Here is a 25878-nt window from a genome sequence, read left to right as displayed (position 1 = left end):
ATGTATTCCATGTATTCCATGTGTCTCATGTATTCCATGTGTCTCATGTATTCCATGTGTCTCATGTATTCCATGTATCTCATGTATTCCATGTATCTCATGTGTCTCATGTATTCCATGTGTCTCATGTATTCCATGTGTCTCATGTATTCCATGTGTCTCATGTATTCCATGTATCTCATGTATTCCATGTGTCTCATGTATTCCATGTATTCCATGTGTCTCATGTATTCCATGTGTCTCATGTATTCCATGTGTCTCATGTATTCCATGTGTCTCATGTATTCCATGTGTCTCATCTGTCTCTGTATCTCAGTTTTCAGGAAGAAATAATGAATCGCTTAATTGGTAAATAAATAGGCAGATTAATTGATGAAATTCTCAAATGTCACTGGTTGATCAATGCAAATGATGAATAAAATGTCCAAAAGAGAGAAGAAAACACACACACAAACACACACACAGTGAAGCAGCTTCACATTATTCATACACACACTTCAGCCCGAAACACACAAACACACACATTTACAGAGGTAAAACAGGACGCCTCTTTCTATTAGAAAAACACACACACACACACACACACACACACACACACACACACACACACACACACACACACACACACACACACACACACACACACACACACACACACACACACACACACACACACACACACACACACACACACACTCCTGACAGATGGAACATGCTCCTCCATATTCCGTCCCTCATAAAAAGGACTGTGGCCTCCAATATCAATTACCCTCTCATCCTGGGGGGGTAGATGTAATTAGATTTTCTGCTCTATTTTGGAGGATGAGAGCTTGTTTCACAGCTCTTAACGAGACTGAGGAGGTGAACAATGAAGAGGAGGAGAAGGAGGTGGAAGAGGAGGGGGAGGAGGAAGAGGAGGGGGAGGAGGGGGAGGAAGAGGGAAAGGAGGAGGAAGAGGGGGAGGAAGAGGAGGAGGAAGATGTGTGTGTGCACATACTCAGCGGCCTGCAGCACTTGACGTGCACGAAGAAGAGCCTCGTCTCTCTCCTCATTGGCCAGCAGGAGGCGTGACATCAGAGCCTGATCTCTGTCCTTCTGAGCAGCTAACACCTCCTCCAACACGGCTGAGGAGACGAGGAGACGAGGAGACATCATTCACGTTTTTATATGGTTATGATCTTATATATGGACGCTTTGATGTTGTTTGTTCTATTTCATTTCCCTGACATCAATAACTTAAACATGTTTAATAAATATTATTGATATATTTCTGCTGTTGTATTTTCATACAAACACCAAAAATGTGGTGGATGGAGACTTCCTGTTTCTGTGATAATCCTGCTGGATTAAAGTGACACACACACACACACACACACACTCAGCTCTGTTAAATCAATATTACATCGTTTGTTAAACACACACACACACACACTGTTCTGTTAAACCAACAACTGCCTCGTTAACTGTCACCTCGTTACTGTTTCATTACAGCGTGTGTGTGTGTGTGTGTGTGTGTGTTGGTATTAAACAGTGTGCATGAAAAATATTTAAATATTTAAGAAGTCGAGGTTGGATTAGATCTGATTAAGAGGAGAGTAAACTGCAACATACACCTCCTCCTCCTCTTCCTCCTCCTCACCTGCAGGTCTCTCCCAGCCTCGAGCCTCCCTCTGCTCCTCCCTCAGCTCCTCCTCCACCTCCCTTATTTGCAGCTCCTTCTCCTTCTGGACCAGCTCCTCCTGCAGCTGAAAACAGTCTGGTGTTAGTAGCTCGCTATACCAGTGTGAATATATATTATATACGTGTATATATATATATATATATATATATATATATATATATATATATATATATATATATATATATATATATATATATATATATATATATATATGTATATGTATATATATATATATATATATATATATATATATGTATATATATATATATATGTATATGTATATATATATATATATATATATATATATATGTATATATATATATATATATATATATATATATATATGTATATATGTATATATATACTTTGTCTCTGACATCCCCCGTTATGTGGAACTTGGCCTTCAGTTTGGAGATGGTGCTCGGGCTCACTACAAATAATGCCGCAACTTGGTTTTGCAGAATGCCAGCTTGAAGTTTCCCTATCGCACGGGCCTATCCAGATCAGTCAATCGTGGAGCAGACACCTACTGACCACTGGAGCAGGTCCCATGCTCACAGGTGCTGACAACCAGCACCTGGGGGTACCTGGAGCTCCCCGAAGCTCAAAACAAGAGTCAACAGCAACAGCTGGATAAGCTGTTTGGCAGAGAAGATTTGGTAAGTTTTTCATGGGCGCAACCCACATACTCAGCTGTGCTGCTCATCCTACAAATGCATGTTCCTTATGAATGGGGCACCGTTTGAAAGGTAAATAAACAGGCTTTCCAACGGTATCACATTCATTCCCAAGAAGCATCGTTACAATAGAGAAGTAATCGACCAAACACTAATCTCCTTACTTTTTGTGCTAAGTTTATATGAGTGTATATATACATATATAAGTGTGTATCTGTATGTTGATACATATGTAAGTGTGTATATATATATATATACATATAAATAAGTGTGTACATGTACCTTTTGGTTGATCTCTCTCAGATTGTCGATCTCTTTCAGTAAAAACGAGACGTTTTTGTCTCGATCAAAAGTCGCTGTGATTGGTCCAAACATGACGTCCTGATGAGAGCTGGAGGAGACAACAGTAACAGAGTACATGAAGTAACAAGTACATGAAGTAACAAGTACATCAAGTACATACTGATCAGGTATCTCAGCACTTCAACATATTAAAGCTTCTGTATTCAGAACATTAATATCTCATCACATAATTATTATTAAGAAATCTGAGCAGAGAATGTCGTCTCTTCTCCTGGATCTGGTGCATGTGAGCATGCATGTGAGTGTGCGTGTTAGTGCATGTGAGTGTGCGTGTTCGTACATGCGAGTGCATGTGAGGCTCAGAAATGCTCTTTAGTGCTTTGTGTACCCGACTAAAATATAAACATGGTAACGTTCGAGTTATAAAATTCAAAGATGAAATAAACTCCACCCACATTACTCACAAACCCCACCCACATTACTCACAAACACCACCCACATTACTCACAAACACCACCCACATTATTCACAAACATCACCCACATTATTCACAAACTCCACCCACATTATTCATAAACATCACCCACATTATTCATAAACATCACCCACATTATTCACAAACATCACCCACATTACTCACAAACATCACCCACATTACTCACAAACTCCACCCACATTACTCACAAACTCCACCCACATTACTCACAAACCCCACCCACATTACTCACAAACCCCACCCACAGTATTCATAAACCCCACCCACATTATTCACAAACTCCACCCACATTATTCACACACTCCACCCACATTACTCACAAACCCCACCCACATTACTCACAAACCCCACCCACAGTATTCATAAACCCCACCCACAGTATTCATAAACCCCACCCACATTATTCACAAACTCCACCCACATTATTCACACACTCCACCCACATTACTCACAAACCCCACCCACATTACTCACAAACACCACCCACATTACTCACAAACACCACCCACATTATTCACAAACATCACCCACATTATTCACAAACTCCACCCACATTACTCACAAACTCCACCCACATTATTCACAAACATCACCCACATTACTCACAAACACCACCCACATTACTCACAAACACCACCCACATTATTCACAAACTCCACCCACATTATTCATAAACATCACCCACATTATTCATAAACATCACCCACATTATTCACAAACTCCACCCACATTATTCATAAACATCACCCACATTATTCATAAACATCACCCACATTATTCACAAACATCACCCACATTACTCACAAACTCCACCCACATTACTCACAAACTCCACCCACATTACTCACAAACCCCACCCACATTACTCACAAACCCCACCCACAGTATTCATAAACCCCACCCACAGTATTCATAAACCCCACCCACATTATTCACAAACTCCACCCACATTATTCACACACTCCACCCACATTACTCACAAACTCCACCCACATTACTCACAAACCCCACCCACATTACTCACAAACTCCACCTACATTATTCACAAACACCACCCACAGTATTCACAAACTCCACCCACAGTATTCATAAACTCCACCCACAGTACTCACAAACTCCACCCACATTACTCACAAACCCCACCCACATTATTCACAAACTCCACCCACATTATTCATAAACTCCACCCACAGTACTCACAAACTCCACCCACATTATTCACAAACTCCACCCACATTATTCATAAACTCCACCCACATTATTCATAAACACCACCCACATTATTCATAAACTCCACCCACAATCATTCATAAACTCCACCCACATTATTCATAAACACCACCCACATTATTCATAAACTCCACCCATATTATTCATAAACACCACCCACATTATTCACAAACTCCACCCACATTATTCATAAACACCACCCACATTATTCACAAACTCCACCCACATTATTCACAAACTCCACCCACATTATTCATAAACTCCACCCACATTATTCACAAACTCCACCCACAGTATTATTTGGCAGATGTTGAGTTTTGGTAACGGGATATCCTAGATCAGTGGTTCTCAACTGGTCTGCTGTGGGGACCCACCATCACCCCTATATATATATATATATATATATATATATATATATATATATATATATATATATATATATAAAATTTGGGTATATCTATATTCAAGAAGTCTAGTCGTAGTAACATCTCTGTGTAGTCAACTGTCAAATCAAATAAAGAAAGTACACATCAATTATATTTTAACAAATATTATTCAAATTTTTCAAATTTAACTGGATGGATTATAAATACATAGAAATACATGAATACATGTTCTTCTCATTTCAAGTAAAATAACGTCTGGATTAAAAAATAAATTATGTAACGAAATTCATTTTAGAAAAATGAATTTCACTGAATTGTCCTGCAGCTTTAAATTCAGTTCATTCAGCTTGAAGTGAAGAAGACACAATGTTATATTTTTCTCATCTTCTAAAAAGAGAAAGTAGTGTTTGAAGAATTCACCTCTATGAGTCTGTCCAGTCAGAGTCTAGTGACTCTGGTCTCTCTGGACATTTCTCTCTTTTGGAGATCGTCCTATGATTTGACTTTCACATCTGACACTCAACAGTCCTGCTCTGTCTCTGTGTCCTCGTCTCTCCCCGTGTGTCACAGTGTGTGAACATCTCACTGAGTCAGGAAACTTGTCAGAATACTCATATTTGATTGGCTGAGCTTCATCACGTGATGTGATTCACAACGCATTGGTCGGTGTTTTTCCTGCACCGCTGAACAAGTGCTGTAAATGCTGGAATAATTCCGCTGCATAAAAAATGGCCTTCAAAATAAAATCACTTTTTTCTTTTCAGGCAAAGGCCCGCGACCCACTGAAAACGGGTCCGTGACCCACCAGTTGAGAATCACTGTCCTAGATTACCAACATGCTTAAAGACATCATCACTTTTAACACATGAGTCTTATGTAATAACAGACGTGGAGTCCTCTGATTGGGACTCAAACCTGCGGAGCCTCTACGTAAGGGACAGGAAACACTGCCAAGGTTACAGGACTCCTCTGAGTATCTGTGAGTGTGAAACACTGATACTTGTACTTCTTTGTACACTGAATAAAGCCCAGAGTCCACACACAGACATGACATGAATATTTATCTACAGCGGGTCAGCTGCTGGTCAGCGAGGCTGTGATTGGTCGGGACCCCGGTGACATCACCTCGCCGTGTGTTTCATTAGAGAGTCACCTGTGTGTAGCGCGGTCAGGTGTTTTAACCTCACATTATCAGAGAGACGAGGGCGTCGCTTTAATAAGCAGCTGCTGCCTCTCATCTCACCTTAAAGGTCAGACGGCGTAATAAAGCGAGTAAATAAGACACTCTGTCTTTTATAATATCAGCTGCTTCTAATCAACTCCACTATCGTTCTATTTCTGTCTGCCTCGTTCTGACTCCAACTAATAAAATAAAATCTAAATCTAATAGGTCACATTTCAAACGGCTTCACACAATTCATCTGAAAAGCATCAAAAAGAGACAAAAGAAAAACACCCGAATTACGGAAAGTAATGAAAAGCAATAAACTTCTTAATAAACATTTCATCATTTATTAATCTCGAGTATCAGAGACTCGGAGCTGATCCGCATCAATAAGAGGCATCACACTTCTGATTGTAATATTAATGTGTTTATGTTTTATTCTTCTAAATGTTTTAACTCAACCTGAGTGTCCCTGTCAGTCTCTGCTCAGGGAACACGTTTAATAAAGAACAACAAAGGAAACAAAAATACAAACAAACATGTTTCACAACAATAACAAGTGTTTGTGTTTGCCGTCATTTTGTAATCATGAAGTGAAGCGACGTTAGTCAAGACCACCTACACCAAAACCAACTACACCAAGACCACCTACACCAAGACCACCTACACCAAGACCACCACCTAAACCAAGACCTCCTAAACCAAGACCACCTAAATCAAAACCACCTACACCAAGACCACCTACACCAAGACCACCTAAATCAAGACCACCTACACCAAGACTACCTACACCAAGACCACCACCTAAACCAAGACCACCTAAACCAAGACCACCTAAATCAAAACCACCTACACCAAGACCACCTACACCAAGACCACCTAAACCAAAACCACCTAAATCAAGACCACCTACACCAAGACTACCTACACCAAGACCACCACCTAAACCAAGACCACCTAAATCAAGACCACCACCTACACAAAGACCACCACCTAAACCAAGACCACCTACACCAAGACCACCATGTACACCAAGACCACCACCTAAACCAAGACCACCTACACCAAGACCAACTACACCAAGACCACCACCTAAACCAAGACCACCAAAATCAAAATCACCTACACCAAGACCACCTACACCAAGACCACCGAAACCAAAATCAACTACAGCAAGACCACCTACACCAAGACCAACTACACCAAGACCAACTACACCAAGACCACCACCTAAACCAAGACCAACTACACCAAGACCACCACCTACACCAATACCACCTACACCAAGACCACCACCTACACCAAGACCACCTACACCAAGACCACCACCTAAACCAAGACCGAGTGAAGACCAAGTTCAAGACCAGACCAGTGAAAGTACCCTAACCATTAACCCCTAACCCCTAACCTAAAACCACTAAACCCCAAATCTAATTTGCCACTTCAGCGCACAAAGTGAAACTCTGGATCTCACCTGTCATCAGTGCTGAACAGGTGTCTTCTGAGGGCGGGACTACCAGGACCTCTGGAAGCTCCTCCTCCATCAGGGCCGTCTCCACAGCTCTCTGCGCGAGGAGAAGGGCCCTGGCTGCGGGAAAGGTCCAGCTCCATCTGCCTTTTACCTCCTGGAGGTCTGGAGGACAAAGAAGAAACAGGAGAGACAGACCTCCTGTGGAAGAGGGGTGAGACAGGAGAGACAGACCTCCTCTGGGACAGAGGGGAGGGGGAGCAGGAGGCCGGCGGTTCTGGGAGTTGCTTAGGGCCTGAACGCAGAGAACGACAGAAGAGGTAACAGAGTAAGACAGTGGGACACAGTAAAAAGATGGATATATGGGTGAGTGAGTGAGTGGATGGATGAATGAATGAATGGATGAATGACGAGTGAGAGCTTGACTGAGTGGATATACATATGGACGGATGAATTCATCATTTAATGAATAAATGGATGAATGAATGGATGAATTAATTCATGACGGGATTACCCTGAGGCCGTTCAGTCTGGTCCAGGCTCAGGTTGGTCCCAGATCTGTAAGTCAGAAACATTTCTTTATGTGATGAACTCTCCAGAGGATGAACCCTTTAGATTCTACTGACTATATATATGTATAACATGTCAAGTAACATGTAGAATCACATGTGATTCTGTAGATTGGATTAATAGTTCATAATAACTGGTTCAAAGTTAGATTAGTAGTTCATAAGAACTAGTTCAAAGTTAGATGAGTAGTTCATAAGAACTAGTTCAAAGTTAGATTAGTAGTTCATAAGAACTAGTTCAAAGTTAGATTAGTAGTTCATAAGAACTAGTTCAACGTTAGATTAGTAGTTCATAAGAACGAGTTCAAAGTTAGATGAGTAGTTCATAAGAACTAGTTCAAAGTTAGATTAGTAGCTCATAATAACTAGTTCAACGTTAGATTAGTAGTTCATAAGAACAAGTTCAAAGTTAGATTCATAGTTCATAAGAACTAGTTCAAAGTTAGATTTGTGGTTCATAAGAACTAGTTCAAAGTTAGATTAATAGTTCATAAGAACTAGTTCAAAGTTAGATTAGTAGTTCATAAGAACGAGTTCAAAGTTAGATTAGTAGTTCATAAGAACTAGTTCAACGTTAGATTAGTAGTTCATAAGAACGAGTTCAAACTTAGATTCGTAGTTCATAAGAACTAGTTTAAAGTTAGATTAGTAGCTCATAATAACGAGTTCAAAGTTAGATAAATAGCTCATAAGAACTAGTTCAAAGTTAGATTAGTAGCTCATGACAACTAGTTTAATGTTAGATTAGTAGCTCATAAGAACTAGTTCAAAGTTAGAATAATAGCTCATAAGAACTAGTTCAAAGTTAGATTAGAAGTTCATAAGAACTAGTTCAAAGTTAGATCAGTGGTTCATAAGAACCAGTTCAAAGTTAGATCAGTAGTTCATAACAACTAGTTCAAAGTTAGATTCGTAGTTCATAGGAACTAGTTCAAAGTTAGATTAGTGGTTCATAACAATTAGTTCAAAGTTAGATTAATAGTTCATAATAACTAGTTCAAAGTTAGATTGATAGTTCATAAGAACTAGTTCAAAGTTCGATTCGTAGTTCATAACAACTAGTTCAAAGTTCGATTAATAGTTCATAAGAACTAGTTCAAAGTTAGTTTCGTAGTTCATAAGAACTAGTTCAAAGTTAGATTAGTAGCTCATAAGAACTAGTTCAAAGTTAGATTAGTAGTTCATAACAACGAGTTCAAAGTTAGATTAATAGTTTATAAGAACTAGTTCAAAGTTAGATTAGTAGTTCATAAGAACTAGTTCAAAGTTAGATTAGTAGTTCATAAGAACTAGTTCAAAGTTAGATTCGTCATTCATAAGAACTAGTTCAAAGTTAGATTAGTAGTTCATAAGAACTAGTTGAAAGTTAGATTAGTAGCTCATAAGAACTAGTTCAAAGTTAGATTAATAGCTCATAAGAACTAGTTGAAAGTTAGATTAGTAGTTCATAATAACTAGTTCAAAGTTAGATTAGTAGCTCAAAAGAACGAGTTCAAAATTTGATTAATAGTTCATAAGAACTAGTTCAAAGTTAGATGAGTAGTTCATAAGAACTAGTTCAACATTAGATTAGTAGTTCATAACAACGAGTTCAAAGTTAGATTAATAGTTTATAAGAACTAGTTCAAAGTTAGATTAGTAGTTCATAAGAACTAGTTCAAAGTTAGATTAGTAGTTCATAAGAACTAGTTCAAAGTTAGATTTGTCATTCATAAGAACTAGTTCAAAGTTAGATTAGTAGTTCATAATAACTAGTTCAAAGTTAGATTAGGAGCTCAAAAGAACTAGTTCAAAGTTAGATTAGTAGCTCATAATAACTAGTTCAAAGTTAGATTAGGAGTTCATAAGAACTAGTTCAAAGTTAGATTAGTAGTTCATAAGAACTAGTTGAAAGTTAGATTCGTAGTTCATAAGAACTAGTTCAAAGTTAGATTAGTAGTTCATAATAACTAGTTCAAAGTTAGATTAGGAGCTCAAAAGAACTAGTTCAAAGTTAGATTAGTAGCTCATAATAACTAGTTCAAAGTTAGATTAGGAGTTCATAAGAACTAGTTCAAAGTTCGATTCGTAGTTCATAACAACTAGTTCAAAGTTCGATTAATAGTTCATAAGAACTAGTTCAAAGTTAGTTTCGTAGTTCATAAGAACTAGTTCAAAGTTAGATTAGTAGCTCATAAGAACTAGTTCAAAGTTAGATTAGTAGTTCATAACAACGAGTTCAAAGTTAGATTAATGGTTTATAAGAACTAGTTCAAAGTTAGATTAGTAGTTCATAAGAACTAGTTCAAAGTTAGATTAGTAGTTCATAAGAACTAGTTCAAAGTTAGATTCGTCATTCATAAGAACTAGTTCAAAGTTAGATTAGTAGTTCATAATAACTAGTTCAAAGTTAGATTAGGAGCTCAAAAGAACTAGTTCAAAGTTAGATTAGTAGCTCATAAGAACTAGTTGAAAGTTAGATTAATAGCTCATAAGAACTAGTTGAAAGTTAGATTCGTAGTTCATAATAACTAGTTCAAAATTAGATTAGGAGCTCAAAAGAACTAGTTCAAAGTTAGATTAGTAGCTCATAAGAACTAGTTCAAAGTTAGATTAATAGCTCATAAGAACTAGTTGAAAGTTAGATTAGTAGTTCATAATAACTAGTTCAAAGTTAGATTAGTAGCTCAAAAGAACGAGTTCAAAATTTGATTAATAGTTCATAAGAACTAGTTCAAAGTTAGATGAGTAGTTCATAAGAACTAGTTCAACATTAGATTAGTAGTTCATAACAACGAGTTCAAAGTTAGATTAATAGTTTATAAGAACTAGTTCAAAGTTAGATTAGTAGTTCATAAGAACTAGTTCAAAGTTAGATTAGTAGTTCATAAGAACTAGTTCAAAGTTAGATTCGTCATTCATAAGAACTAGTTCAAAGTTAGATTAGTAGTTCATAATAACTAGTTCAAAGTTAGATTAGGAGCTCAAAAGAACTAGTTCAAAGTTAGATTAGTAGCTCATAATAACTAGTTCAAAGTTAGATTAGGAGTTCATAAGAACTAGTTCAGTTAGATTAGTAGTTCATAAGAACTAGTTGAAAGTTAGATTCGTAGTTCATAAGAACTAGTTCAAAGTTAGATTAGTAGTTCATAATAACTAGTTCAAAGTTAGATTAGGAGCTCAAAAGAACTAGTTCAAAGTTAGATTAGTAGCTCATAATAACTAGTTCAAAGTTAGATTAGGAGTTCATAAGAACTAGTTCAGTTAGATTAGTAGTTCATAAGAACTAGTTGAAAGTTAGATTCGTAGTTCATAAGAACTAGTTGAAAGTTAGATTAGTAGTTCATAAGAACTAGTTCAAAGTTAGATTCGTAGTTCATAAGAACTAGTTCAAAGTTAGATTAGTAGCTCAAAAGAACAAGTTCAAAATTTGATTAATAGTTCATAAGAACTAGTTCAAAGTTAGATGAGTAGTTCATAAGAACTAGTTCAACATTAGATTAATAGTTCATAAGAACTAGTTCAAAGTTAGATTCGTAGTTCATGAGAACTAGTTCAAAGTTAGATTTGTGGTTCATAAGAACTAGTTCAAAGTTAGATTAATAGTTCATAAGAACTAGTTCAAAGTTAGATTAATAGTTCATAAGAACTAGTTCAAAGTTAGATTAGTAGTTCATAAGAACTAGTTCAAAGTTAGATTAGTAGTTCATAAGAACTAGTTCAATGTTAGATTAGTAGTTCATAAGTACGAGTTCAAAGTTAGATGAGTAGTTCATAAGAACTAGTTCAAAGTTAGATTAGTAGCTCATAATAACTAGTTTAAAGTTAGATTAGTAGCTCATAAGAACTAGTTCAAAGTTAGATAAATAGCTCATAAGAACTAGTTCAAAGTTAGATGAGTAGTTCATAAGAACTAGTTCAAAGTTAGATTAGTAGCTCATAATAACTAGTTTAAAGTTAGATTAGTAGCTCATAAGAACTAGTTCAAAGTTAGATCAGTCGTTCATAAGAACCAGTTCAAAGTTAGATTAGTAGTTCATAATAACTAGTTCAAAGTTAGATTAGCAGCTCAAAAGAACGAGTTCAAAGTTAGATTCGTAGATCATAAGAACAAGTTCAAAGTTAGATTAGTAGTTCATAAGAACTAGTTCAAAGTTAGATTCGTAGTTCATAAGAACTAGTTCAAAGTTAGATTAGTAGCTCATAAGAACGAGTTCAAAGTTAGATTCGTAGATCATAAGAACAAGTTCAAAGTTAGATTAGTAGTTCATAAGAACTAGTTCAAAGTTAGATTCGTAGTTCATAAGAACTAGTTCAGTTAGATTAGTAGCTCATAAGAACTAGTTCAAAGTTAGATTCGTAGTTCATAAGAACTAGTTCAAAGTTAGATTCGTAGTTCATAAGAACTAGTTCAAAGTTAGATTAGTAGCTCATAAGAACTAGTTCAAAGTTAGATTTGTAGTTCATAAGGACGAGTTCAAAGTTAGATTCATAGCAATAGTAGATTAATAGTTCATAAAGAGTCTTTAAAACCTCTTGTGGGCTTGTCGAAGCACTCTAGTGGTTTTACTGGAGGAGTTAGTTTGATGTCAGTTCGTGTGACAGAAGCCATTTTGTTATAATAGTCAATAAAACATGTGGTTTGTCTTTCAAACTGCAGCTTTAATAACAAGCACTTTAAACTTTTAGAAATGTTCTACCTGTCAGCGTTGCTCAGTTGCTGGGTTGCGTTGCTGAGTTCTTGTGTTGCAGGTGAGGGCAGACGCTGTTGCAGCTCCTCGTTTACTCTTGGATTATCTGAAAAAATAAAAACAGACTGTTTACATAAACACCCTGTCTGTCTCTGTCTCTTTATTCATTATTAATCAATCATTAGCGAGCAGTAATCCTGTCGTCATGTCGAGCTTTCTAAATACTTGCAGCTCATCAGCAGAGCAAACACACCTCTAATATCTCGTTACGGCCTCGTTAAGGCCTCGTTAAGGCTGTCTGACGGCTCTCATTAAGAGCGCAGCTCCTCAGGTGTAATTAAAGGAGGCAGAAATGTTAAACGCTTGTTAAATCAAAAGTAAACAATAAACACACAGAAATCATTTAGATACTTTAATCGGTGTGTGGGTGTGTGTGTGACATCCTTCGGCACCGGCACCACTCTGTGAACCGTAGTGGTCCCTGACGCGGTCCAAGACCTCCAGTCTGTCAAAAGGATTCATCTCCCAATTCTACGACACCAGAACCAAAGGTCGAGTGAAAGTCCAAAGCTTGAAGACGAAAAGAAACAAAACAGCTACGCGCAAACTCATCGACACGTCCAGATGAAGAGCCTGGACTACCTTAGAAATCAGACAGGAAGAGGAAGTTCAACAGGAAGTCCAAGACAAAGTCCAACAGCTCCTTCAAACTAAATGTCAGCTCTATCCTGATATAAACTGAAAGAGTCTACAGGAAATACAGACCAGACACTAGAAACCAAGCTGGTCTGATTAAAATACAACATTCCTCCTGAACAACACGTCCATCTGCATCACTGGGGAGAGCCAGCCTGGTTTCCAAACTAGTTCCATACCGGTTCCAGACTGTTTCCAGACTGCTTACGAAATGGTTCCAGACCGTTTACAAACGCCACATCCAGCTATGAAGTCCTGGTTCTGATGGGGTCCGTTGTTCAGACCTCTGGCATGTGATCACACGTGTGTAAGATCTGATTCTGTGTGGAAGCGAGCGATCGCATAGTTTAAACAGTTTGGCTGCTTGAGACTGGTCCTGGTCCTGGTCCTGGTCCTGGTCCTGCTGTATTCCAGTCATAGAGTAATGGAGCGTTGTCACTTTGAAACTTTTCTCATTCCCTGCCGTCCTCTGCTCCCCCCCCCCCCCCCCTTGTGGACTCAGAGCTAATTGAGCTTCTTATTATTCATGTACAATTACAGAAGTGATAATGTGTTAAATCCTTCTAAATGACCATTCATGCCTCGCGCTCGCTTTGAAGTCTCGTCAAAGACGGAAAAATCTGGAGAAAAAAGGGAAACTCCAAAGGCCAATCAGAGCAGGGGGGGGGCCGTCTCCCCCCTTTCTTCTTCATGTAATATGAACTAAAGCCCATTAATTTTTTAAGCTGTATTTAATACATTTTGTGCAGAAAGTTTTGTGCAGAGAGAGTCGGTGTTCCAGCTGACTGCATGAATATTAATGACGGTGTTACAATGATTAAAGAGGCTTCAGCTCAAATCCGCCTCAATCCGCCTGTGATCCACGCCGCCGAGTCCACGCCGCCATCATGAATTTAGATACGGACATTAAGCCGGGGGAGGCGCTCGCTCACACACACACACACACACACACACACACACACACACACACACACACACACACACACACACACACACACACACACACACACACACACACACACACACACACACACACACACAGTAAGTACTGATTTACAACCTTTCATCCACTGTTTGTTTCTGTTGGAGCTGAAACTATGACTACATTCATCAATTGGATGATCAGAACTATTTTCATATTGAAGTCATCTATACATCTATACTATATGTATAGATGTATAGATGTGTGTGTATGAAGAGAGAGAGACTATAAGAGGACCTCAGTGTCTCATGAACACACTGATCTGAGACCAGCGCCCGTCTCTCCTCCTCTCTCTGACTCTCCAGCGCCTCCCTGTGGACACTGTTGTCCTCCTCTGTTCTTTGTTCTGCTGAATGTCCACGTCTGTTACAGACCATAATGTCCTCACGTCACCGTGGCTACAACATCCTGGTGACGTTGTCACCTCCTCCTCCTGTGATGTTCACCCACTTTTAACTTTTATATTATCCTTATCTTATTGATCAGACTCCACAGGAACAGAACCGACCACACACACACACACAGTCAGTAGATTAATATCATGACAGAAGAAGATGACAAAGGCTGAGAGTGAATGAGTAGAGAGAGGGAGGAGACGGTCGTGTGAACTGTGTTTAATCTGCAGAGTGGGTGGTCCACACACACACACACACACACACACAGTATTGTTGGATGAGGGTGGGCTGCAGACTGGTTTGTTTGATCAGACTGAAGTAGCTGCTATTCATGTCTCTGTGTAGGAATGTGTGTGTGTGTGTGTGTCGCAGCTGCTCATTGATCTGTGACTCTACCAATAAAGTTTATTTCACGGGTTTGAAGAACGATTTTGTCTTATTTTGGTAGTCTTGTACTTCCTGTCTGTAGGTGGCATTCTAAAAATACTTTATTTATTTATTTGCAGTTACATTTCCTATTTGATCTCCAACTTGATGATCAAAGAGTATTTGCCACCACAGAAGAAGAAATAAATAAATAAATGATCTGAGTTTGGTTCTGAATAAACTGATTACAGACAGACAGACAGACAGACACAGACAGACAGAGACACAGACAGACAGACAGACAGACACACAGACAGACAGAGACACAGACAGACAGACAGACAGACAGACAGACAGAGACACAGACAGACAGAGACACAGACAGTCAGACAGACAGACAGACACAGACATACAGAGACACAGACAGTCAGAGACACAGACAGACAGACAGAGACACAGACAGACAGACAGACAGACAGAGACACAGACAGTCAGACAGACAGACAGACACAGACATACAGAGACACAGACAGTCAGAGACACAGACAGACAGACAGAGACACAGACAGACAGACAGACAGACAGAGACACAGACAGTCAGACAGACAGACAGACAGACAGAGACACAGACAGACAGACAGAGACACAGACAGACAGAGACACAGACAGTCAGAGACACAGACAGACAGACAGACAGAGACACAGACAGACAGACAGACAGACAGAGACACAGACAGTCAGACAGACAGACAGAGACACAGACAGACAGACAGACAGACAGAGACACAGACAGACAGACAGACAGACAGACAGACAGACAGACAGAGACACAGACAGTCAGACAGACAGAGACACAGACAGTCAGACAGACAGACAGAGACACAGACAGACAGACAGAGACACAGACAGACAGACAGAGACACAGACAGACAGACAGAGACACAGACAGACAGACAGAGACACAGACAGACAGAGACACAGACAGACAGACAGACACACAGACACACAGAGACACACAGACACAGACAGAGACACAGACAGACAGAGACACAGACAGACAGAGACAGATAGAGACACAGACAGACAGACAGACAGACAGAGACACAGACAGACACACAGACAGAGACACAGACAGTCAGACAGACAGACAGAGACACAGACAGACACACAGACAGAGACACAGACAGAGACACAGACAGACAGACAGACAGTCAGACAGACAGACAGACACACAGACAGACACACAGACAGAGACACAGACAGACAGACAGACAGACAGACAGACAGACAGACAGACAGACAGACAGACAGACAGACAGAGACACAGACAGACAGACAGAAAGAGACACAGACAGACAGACACAGACAGACAGACAGAGACACAGACACAGACAGAGACACAGACACAGACAGACAGACAGAAAGAGACACAGACAGACAGACAGACAGAGATACAGACAGAGACACAGACAGACAGAGACAGTCATGTGACCCCCTCTCTGTCTGTCTGAGTTCAGTGTTAATGTTCAGCTGAGTGAAGGACCACAGCTCCTCCTGGTGGACAGTGTGACTCATGACACCAGCTGGCTGATTTTGCAGTGGTAATAATATCTCTGTACACTACCCGTGTAGTAGCAGTATTTTACCTCTGTACATGTCCACCAGAGAGTCCCTGAGCTCCTTGCTTGGCGTCCATGTTGGACTGGTCTCCTCTGGACTCTCCAAACTGGTTTCTCTGGAAATAAAAACACAGCTTAACACACAGGGATTCACCATAAGGAGTGATCAACATCAGTGGTGTGTAAGGAGGTCACACGGGCCGTGGGTACACCATGACGTAACGCGGGATCACGGGCCCCACTTTCAACCAATGTCCCACTGTTGTCTATTGTCCTCACCCTCAAATTACTTTTTTTCCAAATCAAATCAAATTTTCCAAAAGGTGAGTTGCTTTCCAAAATGTCCCCAGATTTAAAACAAGTCCCCTCACTTCAAAAGTGTCCGTCCTCTTAAGGTCTATAATTCAAATAAGTCCTCACAAAGATACATGAGCGAGCACACACACACACACACACACACACACACACACACACACACACACACACACACACACACACACACACACACACACACACACACACACACACACACACACACACACACACACACACACACACCTACCTACCTACCTACCTGCTGGAGACCAGTAGAGTTTAGTAGAATCAGATCAAAGCTGACCTCCAGGGACCTGATCACATGACTAACAGGTCACATTGTTCACATTGACTAACAGCTTATTGACACTTTAATCTGTACCACACTGCGACATGTTACCCAGCATTCCTCTCGTTGTTCAATTAGTTAGTGTCCGGTACAGATGTAACATTAAAGACATAATTAGGGCCTTAGCACCGATGTAGTCGGAGCGGAGGACCTATTGTTCTTCTAATGTTTATTATCATTATTATCGTACCTGTTTCGTCGCAAAAAGGAGGTGCTTGGGATACTGGGAAGTTTTTGAATTTTGGCACGCAAGCCAGAATTTGCAAAAATTGCAGTCTGATTGGGATGTCCAGTTGCAGTATGAAATATTGGCTCGATAGCGCCCCCTATTGAGTAGCCCCAACATCGGGGTTCACCTAGCTGGATGAAATTTGGTAGGTATGTGGATCGTGATGGGACGTACAAAAAATCCTCTTGGAGTTTTTCATTAACTCCTCCCGAACTCCTCCCAGAGATGTAACCCGATTGACTTCAGAGTCGGTCAGTATGCTCTTGAGACCTTGGCAGTGAAAAGTTATCGAACTATGTGTCCGTGGCGCGGCGGCAAAAAAACACCATTCGCTGCGAAACGGGAAGTTGTAAGTTTTGTACTTTGACATCCTGCTCCTCACAGATTAATCAGATCCCTCTCAAATGTTGTCAGAAAAGCCTTAAGACCTTGATAATGCTTCATTGTGACGATTGTAAGAAGTTGTCGAACGTAATTTTGAGAGGCTAAAAATGCTCGAAACATAAGCAAACTTGGCACACAGATTACAATTTGGTAGGCACATGTATCACATGTGGACTTAAAATAAAGTCTCTTGGAACCATGCTCTAAACCCAGAGTCAGAATTTTTTATGAATTTCTAGTGTCATTTTTGTCATTTCCAGGCGCTGTACAAACTCCTCTAAAGACCTTTGTGATGAAAGGTTACTCAAAGCTTGTTGTTTCGTGAAAAGCCGTTGCGACGCATTTTCCGTCATGAAAAACGAAAGTGTTTTTGAGCGGCTAAAAATGCTCAAAACATAATCAAACTTGTCACACACATTTAAAATCCTGAATGTAGTTATCTGATGTGATTTTAATGCTTCAGTGTAGCAAGTCGGCTCGATAGTGCCCCCTACAATATTTCAACGATGCAGCCCTCGCAGTACGTTTCACCTAGATGTATAAAATGTGGCAAGCAGATGTATCCCATGTAGACTTAAAAAAGGTCTCAGGGGTCTGTGAGTTAAACCCAACCAGAAGTCAGCCATTTTGAATTTTGTAAGAATTTCTACTGTCGTTTTTGCAATTTTCAGGCTCGGTGTATGACGGTCACAGAAATGCACGGCCGCGTCAACCAGAGTCCTGCCGGTACCCTCGACGTGCGTGAAGTTGCGAGGGCCCGATCAATGCTGCTCGCAGCTTCATTCAACTCTTTTATCTTGTTCAGTTGTTACAGATGCAACATTAAAGACATATTCAACTCTTTTATCTTGTTCAGTTGTTACAGATGCAACATTAAAGACATATTCAACTCTTTTATCTTGTTCAGTTGTTACAGATGAAACATTAAAGACATATTCAACTCTTTTATCTTGTTCAGTTGTTACAGATGCAACATTAAAGACATATTCAACTCTTTTATCTTGTTCAGTTGTTACAGATGTAACATTAAAGACATATTCAACTCTTATATCTTGTTCAGTTGTTACAGATGTAACATTAAAGACATATTCAACTCTTTTATCTTGTTCAGTTACAGATGTAACATTAAAGACATATTCAACTCTTATATCTTGTTCAGTTGTTACAGATGTAACATTAAAGACATATTCAACTCTTTTATCTTGTTCAGTTACAGATGTAACATTAAAGACATATTCAACTCTTTTATCTTGTTCAGTTACAGATGTATCATTAAAGACATATTCAACTCTTTTATCTTGTTCAGTTGTTACAGATGTAACATTAAAGACATATTCAACTCTTATATCTTGTTCAGTTGTTACAGATGTAACATTAAAGACATATTCAACTCTTTTATCTTGTTCAGTTACAGATGTAACATTAAAGACATATTCAACTCTTTTATCTTGTTCAGTTGTTACAGATGTAACATTAAAGACATATTCAACTCTTTTATCTTGTTCAGTTGTTACAGATGTAACATTAAAGACATATTCAACTCTTTTATCTTGTTCAGTTGTTACAGATGTAACATTAAAGACATATTCAACTCTTTTATCTTGTTCAGTTGTTACAGATGTAACATTAAAGACATATTCAACTCTTTTATCTTGTTCAGTTACAGATGTAACATTAAAGACATATTCAACTCTTTTATCTTGTTCAGTTACATATGTAACATTAAAGACATATTCAACTCTTTTATCTTGTTCAGTTGTTACAGATGCAACATTAAAGACATATTCAACTCTTTTATCTTGTTCAGTTGTTACAGATGTAACATTAAAGACATATTCAACTCTTATATCTTGTTCAGTTGTTACAGATGTAACATTAAAGACATATTCAACTCTTTTATCTTGTTCAGTTGTTACAGATGTATCATTAAAGACATATTCAACTCTTATATCTTGTTCAGTTGTTACAGATGTAACATTAAAGACATATTCAACTCTTTTATCTTGTTCAGTTGTTACAGATGTAACATTAAAGACATATTCAACTCTTTTATCTTGTTCAGTTGTTACAGATGTAACATTAAAGACATATTCAACTCTTTTATCTTGTTCAGTTGTTACAGATGCAACATTAAAGACATATTCAACTCTTTTATCTTGTTCAGTTACAGATGTAACATTAAAGACATATTCAACTCTTATATCTTGTTCAGTTACAGATGTAACATTAAAGACATATTCAACTCTTATATCTTGTTCAGTTGTTACAGATGTAACATTAAAGACATATTCAACTCTTTTATCTTGTTCAGTTACAGATGTAACATTAAAGACATATTCAACTCTTATATCTTGTTCAGTTACAGATGTAACATTAAAGACATATTCAACTCTTATATCTTGTTCAGTTGTTACAGATGTAACATTAAAGACATATTCAACTCTTTTATCTTGTTCAGTTGTTACAGATGTAACATTAAAGACATATTCAACTCTTTTATCTTGTTTAGTTGTTACAGATGTAACATTAAAGACATATTCAACTCTTTTATCTTGTTCAGTTACAGATGTAACATTAAAGACATATTCAACTCTTTTATCTTGTTCAGTTGTTACAGATGTAACATTAAAGACATATTCAACTCTTATATCTTGTTCAGTTGTTACAGATGTAACATTAAAGACATATTCAACTCTTATATCTTGTTCAGTTACAGATGTAACATTAAAGACATATTCAACTATTTTATCTTGTTCAGTTACAGATGTAACATTAAAGACATATTCAACTCTTTTATCTTGTTCAGTTGTTACAGATGCAACATTAAAGACATATTCAACTCTTTTATCTTGTTCAGTTGTTACAGATGTAACATTAAAGACATATTCAACTCTTTATCTTGTTCAGTTGTTACAGATGTAACATTAAAGACATATTCAACTCTTTTATCTTGTTCAGTTGTTACAGATGTAACATTAAAGACATATTCAACTCTTTTATCTTGTTCAGTTGTTACAGATGTAACATTAAAGACATATTCAACTCTTTTATCTTGTTCAGTTGTTACAGATGTAACATTAAAGACATATTCAACTCTTTTATCTTGTTCAGTTGTTACAGATGTAACATTAAAGACATATTCAACTCTTTTATCTTGTTCAGTTGTTACAGATGTAACATTAAAGACATATTCAACTCTTTTATCTTGTTCAGTTGTTACAGATGTAACATTAAAGACATATTCAACTCTTTTATCTTGTTCAGTTGTTACAGATGTAACATTAAAGACATATTCAACTCTTTTATCTTGTTCAGTTTACAGATGTAACATTAAAGACATATTCAACTCTTATATCTTGTTCAGTTACAGATGTAACATTAAAGACATATTCAACTCTTATATCTTGTTCAGTTGTTACAGATGTAACATTAAAGACATATTCAACTCTTATATCTTGTTCAGTTGTTACAGATGTAACATTAAAGACATATTCAACTCTTATATCTTGTTCAGTTGTTACAGATGTAACATTAAAGACATATTCAACTCTTTTATCTTGTTCAGTTGTTACAGATGTAACATTAAAGACATATTCAACTCTTATATCTTGTTCAGTTGTTACAGATGTAACATTAAAGACATATTCAACTCTTTTATCTTGTTCAGTTGTTACAGATGTATCATTAAAGACATATTCAACTCTTATATCTTGTTCAGTTGTTACAGATGTAACATTAAAGACATATTCAACTCTTTTATCTTGTTCAGTTGTTACAGATGTAACATTAAAGACATATTCAACTCTTTTATCTTGTTCAGTTACAGATGTAACATTAAAGACATATTCAACTCTTATATCTTGTTCAGTTACAGATGTAACATTAAAGACATATTCAACTCTTATATCTTGTTCAGTTGTTACAGATGTAACATTAAAGACATATTCAACTCTTATATCTTGTTCAGTTGTTACAGATGTAACATTAAAGACATATTCAACTCTTTTATCTTGTTCAGTTGTTACAGATGTAACATTAAAGACATATTCAACTCTTTTATCTTGTTCAGTTGTTACAGATGCAACATTAAAGACATATTCAACTCTTTTATCTTGTTCAGTTGTTACAGATGTAACATTAAAGACATATTCAACTCTTATATCTTGTTCAGTTGTTACAGATGTAACATTAAAGACATATTCAACTCTTTTATCTTGTTCAGTTGTTACAGATGTATCATTAAAGACATATTCAACTCTTTTATCTTGTTCAGTTGTTACAGATGTAACATTAAAGACATATTCAACTCTTTTATCTTGTTCAGTTGTTACAGATGTAACATTAAAGACATATTCAACTCTTTTATCTTGTTCAGTTGTTACAGATGTAACATTAAAGACATATTCAACTCTTTTATCTTGTTCAGTTGTTACAGATGTAACATTAAAGACATATTCAACTCTTTTATCTTGTTCAGTTGTTACAGATGTAACATTAAAGACATATTCAACTCTTATATCTTGTTCAGTTGTTACAGATGTAACATTAAAGACATATTCAACTCTTATATCTTGTTCAGTTACAGATGTAACATTAAAGACATATTCAACTCTTTTATCTTGTTCAGTTACAGATGTAACATTAAAGACATATTCAACTCTTTTATCTTGTTCAGTTGTTACAGATGCAACATTAAAGACATATTCAACTCTTTTATCTTGTTCAGTTGTTACAGATGTAACATTAAAGACATATTCAACTCTTTTATCTTGTTCAGTTGTTACAGATGCAACATTAAAGACATATTCAACTCTTTTAACTTACTTGTTGTTCAGTTGTCTCTGTAGATTGCTGATCTTATTCTTGGCTCTCTGCAAAGCAAACTGAACATCTTCAGCTCTGCTGAAGCTGCTAGACGCCATCAACACACCTTCAGCTCACAAAAAGCACACCTGACGGTCTGCACATGACAACCAGCACACTCTGCACCCCCCCACAGCCGTCACGGCTGTGATTGGCTGAGAGACAGAGACAGAGAACCATTGGCAGGTTAAATATTGATGAGCTCACAGCATCAGGTGACTCAGGTGTTGGTTTGAGGGCTCAGAATAAAATATAGAAATGTTTTTCTTTTTTTACAGTGACATCATCACAGTGACATCACTAATGATCCTCCACCCTGATTGGCGGACACCGACACCGTAACGTTAAATAATGAATCTAATTTGTTCCACATTTGTGACATCACACGGAGCGACCATTCAGATTGGTTTTCTGGAATGAACCCGGAAGAAGACGCAGAAGAGAAACATCTATTGAATCAGTTGCGTTTATTGATTATTGATCATAAACTGGCATCACGTCTCCTGCGTCTCGGCGTCCTGCAGCAGTTTGTCCAGCAGGACGACGTCCACTCTGTGTTTCATCACAAACTGTCCGTTCAGGTGGAAGACAGGTATGTCCCACCTGTACCTGTCCGACCACGCTCTGTTCTCTGGGAGGCTGATGTCCACCTGCTGGAAGACAAACTGTCCAGAGAGAAACAGACAGGTCAGACAGACAGGTCACAACATTAATAGATTTATTTAAAAATAAACTTTAATGTGATGAGTCTCACTCTGTGTTTGAGAGGTTCCAGCTCTTCTTTAGCTTCATCACACAGAGGACACGGATCCTACAAAGAGGATTTAACACAATGAAAACATCTGAAACATAAACAGAACTTTCTATTGTTCCTCAAGAAAAATATGAATTCAAATAGTTAGTGAAAACATTCTAGCTTTACATTTTACTGGCTGATACAAGGTTTTTCCAAAATAAAGAATTTAGCGCAAATGCTGAATGTATTTTTAAGACCAACGATAAAAGTAATAAATTGTTACAATTAACAGGTTTCTTATACGAGGTTTTATTACCTTAGTAAATAGAGTCAGAGTGGGTAAAGTAGAAAACAGTCTGGAGATATGAGGTTTTATTACCTTAGTAAATAGAGTCAGAGTGGGTAAAGTAGAAAACAGTCTGGAGATACAAGGTTTTATTACCTTAGTAAATAGAGTCAGAGTGGGTAAAGTAGAAAACAGTCTGGAGATACGAGGTTTTATTACCTTAGTAAATAGAGTCAGAGTGGGTAAAGTAGAAAACAGTCTGGAGATACGAGGTTTTATTACCTTAGTAAATAGAGTCAGAGTGGGTAAAGTAGAAAACAGTCTGGAGATACAAGGTTTTATTACCTTAGTAAATAGAGTCAGAGTGGGTAAAGTAGAAAACAGTCTGGAGATACGAGGTTTTATTACCTTAGTAAATAGAGTCAGAGTGGGTAAAGTAGAAAACAGTCTGTAGATACAAGGTTTTATTACCTTAGTAAATAGAGTCAGAGTGGGTAAAGTAGAAAACAGTCTGGAGATACGAGGTTTTATTACCTTAGTAAATAGAGTCAGAGTGGGTAAAGTAGAAAACAGTCTGGAGATACGAGGTTGCAGAGCTGCAGGTCGACTCAGGAGAAACATTTGATCTGAGAAAACAAACAAACAAAATGTTACTGACCTCCGAGCTTCCAGCCGACCAATCACAGAGCAGGACGGAAAGTCGTAATGAAATATGTCTCAGGCTGTCCAATGAGGACTCAAAGACTCTAGTTCGTGATGACGTGGGGACTCAAAGACTAGTTTGTGATGACGTGGGGACTCAGAGACTCCAGTTCGTGATGACGTGGGGACTCAAAGAGTAGTTCGTGATGACGTGGGGACTCAAAGACTAGTTCGTGATGACGTGGGGACTCAAAGACTAGTTCGTGATGACGTGGGGACTCAAAGACTAGTTCGTGATGACTCAAAGACTAGTTCGTGATGACGTGGGGACTCAAAGACTAGTTCGTGATGACGTGGGGACTCAAAGACTAGTTCGTGATGACTCAAAGACTAGTTCGTGATGACGTGGGGACTCAAAGACTAGTTCGTGATGACGTGGGGACTCAAAGACTAGTTCGTGATGACGTGGGGACTCAGACTAGTTTGTGATGACGTGGGGACTCAGAGACTAGTTTGTGATGACGAGGGGACTCAAAGACTAGTTCGTGATGACGTGGGGACTCAGAGACTAGTTTGTGATGACGTGGGGACTCAAAGACTAACTTAAAGTAGGAACTTAGTGTCTATTTCCTTATAAACTTCTGCTGTTGATTGTCGTACGTGTTTCATCCAATGAGAGATGAAAGCATGGCATCATAATGAGAGAAGATGTCCCACCTTCTCATCTGTGTTTTCAGAATCTTTGTTTATTTTTCCAAAAAGCGAAAAATATTTCATGAATGATTCTGAGAGAATGATATCTATCATAATATTTCATGCTCTTTGTCAGTTTGACCTTCCTGTCAAACTATATATATATATATATATATATATATATATATATATATATATATATATATATATATATATATATATATATAAATAATATACTAACATCTGTACCACGTGTGTTGTTTTTGATTTGTTTTGTTGTAAATGTACAGTTCAAATTTGTATTCAAAAGTTGTTTATGCTTTAAGTTAAGACATTTCGCATGCACACACACACACACCGACACACGTAGCCTGTTAGCTGACCTGAAGCTAACCTTCAGAGTTGGACCTGAACCCGCCGGTAAACTCACCGGATTCCTCGGAAAGGTCCCGGTTCTTCTTCCCGTTGAAATATCTGAAGTTTCCGGCTGTTTGATAAGAGTTTATGGGAAAGTTTGAAGGAATTTCGTAGCCTCCAAGACAAAAAAAAACTACTGCTCCTCTCCTCTTCCTACTTCCGGTTTCTTCCTCTCCTTCCTGTTTCTTCTTCTTCTCCCCCTACTCCTGTTGTTTCTTCTTCTTCTTCTACTCCTCTAGTAATCTATGTACTTGTTTTTGT

The 25878-nt window shown here is 37.8% G+C and overlaps 2 protein-coding genes across 2 annotated transcripts in view; both read right to left on the bottom strand.

Annotated features, from left to right (window-relative positions):
• mipol1 (mirror-image polydactyly 1) overlaps positions 1–25878 on the bottom strand; it is a gene marked incomplete at its 5' end in the record, with an annotated part of 49265 nt that overhangs the window by 22576 nt on the left and 811 nt on the right. The window contains 8 exons of the mRNA XM_079286841.1: positions 998–1124; positions 1640–1745; positions 2641–2749; positions 7413–7701; positions 7921–7964; positions 12655–12751; positions 16731–16819; positions 25631–25687. Coding sequence (XP_079142967.1) covers positions 998–1124; positions 1640–1745; positions 2641–2749; positions 7413–7701; positions 7921–7964; positions 12655–12751; positions 16731–16819; positions 25631–25687 — 918 coding nt within the window. The remainder of the gene's footprint in view (positions 1–997; positions 1125–1639; positions 1746–2640; positions 2750–7412; positions 7702–7920; positions 7965–12654; positions 12752–16730; positions 16820–25630; positions 25688–25878) is intronic.
• On the bottom strand, positions 23307–25232 carry cUnh5orf63 (chromosome Un C5orf63 homolog; the record flags this gene model as incomplete). Its single annotated transcript, XM_079286078.1, has 4 exons — positions 23307–23508; positions 23598–23654; positions 24022–24124; positions 25225–25232. The coding sequence occupies 4 exons, from the start codon at positions 25230–25232 to the stop codon at positions 23338–23340; spliced, it is 339 nt and encodes a 112-aa protein (XP_079142204.1). The 3' UTR covers positions 23307–23337.

This window comes from Melanostigma gelatinosum (genome assembly GCF_949748355.1).
Source record: "Melanostigma gelatinosum genome assembly, chromosome: 16".
Lineage (NCBI taxonomy): Eukaryota > Metazoa > Chordata > Actinopteri > Perciformes > Zoarcidae > Melanostigma > Melanostigma gelatinosum.
The sequence above is the reverse complement of the archived record's forward strand: the minus strand, read 5'-3'. Positions and strand labels throughout refer to the sequence as shown.